Source organism: Leptonychotes weddellii, unplaced genomic scaffold, assembly GCF_054177405.1.
Source record: "Leptonychotes weddellii isolate Sample4059 unplaced genomic scaffold, ASM5417740v2 HiC_scaffold_14005, whole genome shotgun sequence".
Taxonomy (NCBI): domain Eukaryota; kingdom Metazoa; phylum Chordata; class Mammalia; order Carnivora; family Phocidae; genus Leptonychotes; species Leptonychotes weddellii.
The window spans coordinates 1-5,389 of record NW_027720308.1 but is presented as its reverse complement, the minus strand read 5'-3'; the positions used below and the strand labels follow the sequence as shown (position 1 = coordinate 5,389).

At 66.2% G+C, this 5,389-nt stretch overlaps 1 protein-coding gene across 1 annotated transcript; it reads left to right on the top strand.

The window, feature by feature from the left end:
• Positions 1 to 1,042: 1,042 nt before the first annotated feature.
• On the top strand, positions 1,043 to 5,383 carry RNF126 (ring finger protein 126). Its single transcript, XM_081809806.1, has 8 exons — positions 1,043 to 1,726; positions 1,991 to 2,054; positions 2,353 to 2,597; positions 3,698 to 3,766; positions 3,841 to 3,910; positions 4,492 to 4,585; positions 4,733 to 4,848; positions 4,935 to 5,383. Exons 1-8 carry the CDS (start codon positions 1,389 to 1,391, stop codon positions 5,082 to 5,084), a joined length of 1,146 nt encoding a protein of 381 aa, XP_081665932.1. The 5' UTR covers positions 1,043 to 1,388; the 3' UTR covers positions 5,085 to 5,383.
• Positions 5,384 to 5,389: the final 6 nt, after the last annotated feature.

Here is a 5,389-nt window from a genome sequence, read left to right as displayed (position 1 = left end):
GCATCCCCGCCCCCATCAACGGTCACTCCCCACCTTCTCCCCCGCCCCCACCCCCGAGCCCCCTTCCCATCCGTGGATGAGCCTGTTCCGGACGTGTCACCCACGTGGACTCATACCCCGTGTGGCCTTCCGTGTCCGGGTCCCTCCCTGAGCGTCGTGGGCTCGGGGTCCATCCCCGGGGCCGCGCGTGAGGGCGCCTGGCTCCTGTCCGCGGCCGAGGGACGCTCCGGTGTGTGGGTGGGCCACATCCACCTGCGCATGGACCCTGGGGTTGTCGCCACCTTTTAGCTGCCGTGAGTGGGGCCGCTGTGGACGTGCACTTGCGGGTTTGGTGTGACGTGCGTTTTCGTGTCTCGGCCGTGTACCCAGCCGTGGAATTGCAGGGTCGTCCGGTGACTCCGTGTGCAACTTTTCGAGGAACTGCGTGACTGTCCCCGCCGGCGTGGCGGATGGTTCTGAGGTCTCCACGTCCTCGCCGGCACTTGTCATTGGTGTTGGAGTCGGGCCGTCCTGGTGTCTCCAGGCTCTGGTTTGCACTTGCCCCCTGCCCGACGGTGCTGGGCGTCGTTCTCCGGCTCACTGCCATCCGTGTGTCTTTCGAGAACTGTCTTGGTTCTTTGGCCGTTTTTTCACTGGGTTATTTGTGTTTTTGTCGCTGAACTGTTAGATGCGTTTATACGTCCTGGATATCAGGTCCTACGACCTGTGCACCTCCTTCCTGTGCTCCCCACTTGGCTCAGACAGTGTCCTTTGGGGCCCCCTTTGCTTTCGGCGTGCAGGAAGGTGAGGGGACGTGGCCCGCCCACCGTGGCTCCCCTGGGACTATCCGCAGCCGTCCCCCCACCTTCTCTCCCACTCAGCAGGCGGGGGCAGACCCTGCGCTGGTGGCTGGTGGTGGGGCTCTGGGACCCACGGCTGGGGGCTTGTGCCTGTGGCTCCCCTGGGGCCGGTCCCCACTGTCGAGTTGGGACAGCACTGGTGGGCCGGGGGGAGGGGGCGTGGCCAATGGGGATGGGGTCACAGGCCCTGTGCCAGGGCTGCTGGAACATCCCAGAAATGCCACCACGGGACACCCACAGGCTGGTCCCTGTGCCCGGGTGGTGCTTCCCACCCTCCGTGGCCCCCTCCTGGGACTTGAGCTACTGAGGCCTCCATAGTCCTGGGGCTCCATGGTCACCCATGCGACCGCCCCGGAGCTTGGGGCAGGTGCCTCTTTGTGCACGTGGGGGGCACTCACAGAATGTCGTCCATCTGTGCAAGTCAGGAACTGCTCGGTGGACCCGCATCAGCTGGCCTGTTTGGTACAGGCCTTGTCAGAGCCTTCAGCAGCTGATGTGGCTGAGTGGAGACCTTGAAACGACTTCTGTCGTCCCGAGGAACATAGGCTGATGGACTGTGGGACTGTGGGACGGTGGGGAGATGACCCGGGAGCGTGGGCCCCACCTGCAGCAGGGCAGCAGGTCCAGGGGGCTCCAGTCATGCCACGGCTGATGGGTGTCCGTACACAGGCCCCACCCAGGCCCACCCAGCGGGGCCTCTGCCAGCTCCGACTCTGGGCTCGAGCAGTTTCACAGGTCTGCCTGGAGCTCGTCCTGTGGGGGTGTCCAGCTAGCTCAGCCCGGGGGCAGGGACCCCAAGATCGCACTCACCTGCCCTCTCCTCTGCAGGATTACATCTGCCCCAGATGCGAGTCTGGTTTTATTGAGGAGCTTCCAGAAGAGACCAGGTAACACGGCCCAGGTGCACGCTGGCCGGACCAGGCCCCTCGGGGTGCGGACGGGGCTGTGGCCAGGACGCGGGGTGCTTCACCGAATGCTGGTTCAGTTCTGGGGGCAGACAGAGCTTGGATGGGCCACGGTGGGTTGGGGGGGGGGTAGGGGAGATGACCCCCCCCTTCCTGACCCAGGGCACGGGCAGGGCTTCAGAGGGGGACGGTGGCCCTGGGTCCCGGTGGGACACCCCCACTGCTGACTTGTGCCCGTCCTCCCAGGAGTACAGAGAATGGGTCCGCCCCCTCCACAGCCCCCACGGACCAGAGCAGGCCACCATTCGAGGTGAGTCTGGCCCCAGATTGCGCCCTTTCCTGCAGGCAGCTACCCACCCCTCCCCTCGCCTCACAGGACTGTTCCTCCCGCCTGACCCTTGACTGCTGGGCCGCTCCTTCCTCCATTATCCCACACATGGCAAGGTCCCCCTGGTGTGCCCCCATCCCTCAGAGCCCTGACCCCAGGACAGCACCCCTCGGCGCATGGAGGAAACGTGGGGTCCAGGCAAGGGGCTGGGCTGGGCAGGACCCAGGTGGCAGCTCAGGGCTCCTGCCCCTGCCCGTGATCACGGCCCTCCTCCCCACAGACCGTGGACCAGCACCTGTTCACGCTGCCGCAGGGCTACGGCCAGTTTGCTTTCGGCATCTTTGACGACAGCTTCGAGATCCCCACGTTCCCCCCTGGGGTGCAGACCGATGAGGGCAGGGACCCCGAGAGCCGGCGGGAGAGAGAGCAACACTCCCGGCACCGATATGGTGCCCGGCAGCCCCGCGCCCGCCTCACTGCACGGCGGGCCACCGGCCGGCACGAAGGCGTCCCCACGCTGGAAGGGTGAGGCACCTGGGGGTAGCCGGCGGCTGGGACGCTCGTGGGAGTCTTACAACCTGTCCCATCCCGACTCAGGCAGACTGACCATCTGCCCTTCTAGAAGGTTCTGTGGGCACAGAGGGCGTGGATGCTAGTTCTGGGGCTGACCTCTGGGCAGGGCAGTTCCCCAGTGCATCCAGGCAGATTTTGCCTGAGCCCACCATGCTGATGGGGTGCAGAGGGGGACCCTAAAGTGTGGCCTGAGGGCCTGAGGATGCGGCGGGACCTGGACAGGGCCAGGGGGCCTCTTGTGCACTTAGTTGCCCCCGTCCTTCTGGGAGGGGTCTCTGCCTCTCCCCTGCAACCCCTGCCCACATGCCCATCAGCTCAGACACGGCTGGTTCCCATTTGGGTCCTTGTCTCCCAGGGCGGCAGGCAAATGGGGTGGGTTTCTGGCATCCGTGCTCCTCAGCAGAGCCCCAGGCTCCCTCCATGCTGGGGTTGGCACCAGGACGGCTTCCTTGAAAGCTGAGGCTTGTTCAGAAGGACTGGGGGTAAAAAGGAAACGTTCCTCGGAGGGCCCGCCCCCAGAGGATACAGGGTCAGGCTTCTCCAGCGTTTTCATAGCTGGAACTTGGCCCTACACAGAGCAGCCCCTGTGTCTCTTAAGATGGGTTTAGATGCACAGGGAGCCCCGACGTGCTCTGTCCTGTTCGATTCCAGCCAAGGACACAGTCTGGGCTGCCCTGATGCCCCTGGTGTCCCCCGTCTGTGAGCTGCCCTGCAGCGGCTGCCCCAGGCTCGGGCCCTGGCTTCACCGCGACCTCAGCCAGCACGTTTCTGGGCCGCTGCGAATGGCGGGGCTGGGGACCTCCGGGATGCGCCCCCAGGTTGTAAGACAGGGAGCGATGTGATGTGGTTCACGCTCACAGGCACTGTCCAGGCCTCCGGGATCAGTGAGGGTCTGTCTCGTGTCTGAGTCTTCGCAAATCTTCTTGGTTGAAAACACAGCCTTTAAACGCTGTGAATTTCGAAGCTGGACACGTGTCTCCTCTGCTTCCTCCTCTGGGGTGCCCAGCCTCGGAGGGTGCTGACCACAGGCTGGGCCTCCCACTCTGTTCCAGGATCATCCAGCAGCTGGTCAATGGTATCATCACTCCTGCCAGCATCCCCAGCCTGGGCCTGGGCCCCTGGTGAGTAGGTGGGCGGGTCCCCTTGCGCCCTGCCCGGCCCCTCCGCCACTTGAACCCCAGACCTCTCTGCGCAGGGGTGTCCTGCACTCAAACCCGATGGACTACGCCTGGGGGGCCAACGGCCTGGATGCCATCATCACGCAGGTACAGGGTCACCTCCCCGAGGAGGGCACGGGGGTTGCTATCTTTCCTGCTGAGGATGAGGAGCTTGATGGGCCCTGCTCCCAGAGGCCGAGAGAGTCCCTGGTGTGGATGCCCTGTTCCCCAGCTCTCCATAACTCCCATCCTGAGGCTGGGGTGCCCCACATGGACCTCCACATTCTCCTGAGCTGCCCCGGGGACGGGGTGGTCACCGTGAACTTGGCGGCCCTTGTGAGGCCTTTTGCTGGTGAACTGTGGTGCGCTTCCCCACAGCAGGACCCAGCCCTCTGGCTCTAGCTGACAGGAGGCCTCAGGGACCAGCCCCTGGGTGGGACCCTCTGCGCTGGGAGAGGTCGCGCTGTCCCCAGGGCTGCAGCTGCCCTGGGTGCAAGGTGACCCTGACTGGACATGCGGACGGGTGGGTAGGAGCGTGGGGCTCAGCCTCGTGGGGGGTGTCCGGGGACCAGGAAAAACACAGCCTTGGTGCTTTTGCAGGTAACCCAGCCTTGCATTTCAGAGCCCTTCGGGGTGAGGGGCCGCACCTGCCTACCGAGTTCCCGGCACTCTGGCCTCTTGTCTTTCAGCTCCTCAATCAGTTTGAAAACACAGGCCCCCCGCCTGCAGACAAAGAGAAAATCCAGGCCCTCCCCACCGTCCCCGTCACGGAGGAACACGTAGGTGTGTGTCTCTCGGCCCCTGTCCCGACACTGTCCGTGTCCCGTCCCCCAGGACGCCGGGTGGGGCCTCGGCCCCTGCGTGCCCTGGCGGGGGGTGGCGGGCAGGCTCCCCCGCGGGTCTCGGCGGTCACAGGCGCCCGTCCCGCAGGCTCCGGGCTGGAGTGCCCCGTGTGCAAGGATGACTACGGACTGGGGGAGCGCGTGCGGCAGCTGCCCTGCAGTCACCTCTTTCACGACGGCTGCATCGTGCCCTGGCTGCAGCAGGTGAGCCGGTGCCCCCCCTCACCCCGCGCGGGCCCCCCCCCCCTCCGCTCTGCCTCTGAACCGCCCCTCCCTCTGTCCCTGCGAAGCACGACAGCTGCCCCGTGTGCCGGAAAAGCCTCACGGGTCAGAACACAGCCACCAACCCCCCGGGCCTGACCGGCGTGAGCTTCTCGTCCTCGTCGTCCTCGTCGTCCTCCAGCTCGCCCAGCAACGAAAACCCGGCCGGCAACTCCTGAGCCCCCCGCCCCCGCCTCGGGCCGGCCCCCAGCCTGAGCACAGGACCTCGCCCGCACCAGGCCCTGCGGGGAGGTGGGGGGGGCGCCGCGAGCTGGAGCCTGGAGGTGCCCCCACCCGCCTCGGCTCCCACATCGCCCCCCCCACGGCGGGCAGAGACTCGGACGACCACCGCCTCCAGGCTGGAGCAAGCTCCGCCCTCCCCATGGTTGTCTGGCCCAGGGCCTGGGCACACGGCGCCCCTGGGGCGTCCCCGGCTCCCCCACCCGTTTGTCTCTAACCTCACCCTCCACACAGTCAACGGCGG

Bases quoted from the DNA above. Each gene is read 5' to 3' on its own strand.
- RNF126 (XM_081809806.1), top strand. From the start codon at position 1,389: ATGGACTGTGGGACTGTGGGACGGTGGGGAGATGACCCGGGAGCGTGG. The intron at 2,598-3,697 runs GTGAGGCACCTG...ACTCTGTTCCAG, and splicing joins GGCGTCCCCACGCTGGAAGG to GATCATCCAGCAGCTGGTCA. The intron at 3,767-3,840 runs GTGAGTAGGTGG...CTCTCTGCGCAG, and splicing joins AGCCTGGGCCTGGGCCCCTG to GGGTGTCCTGCACTCAAACC.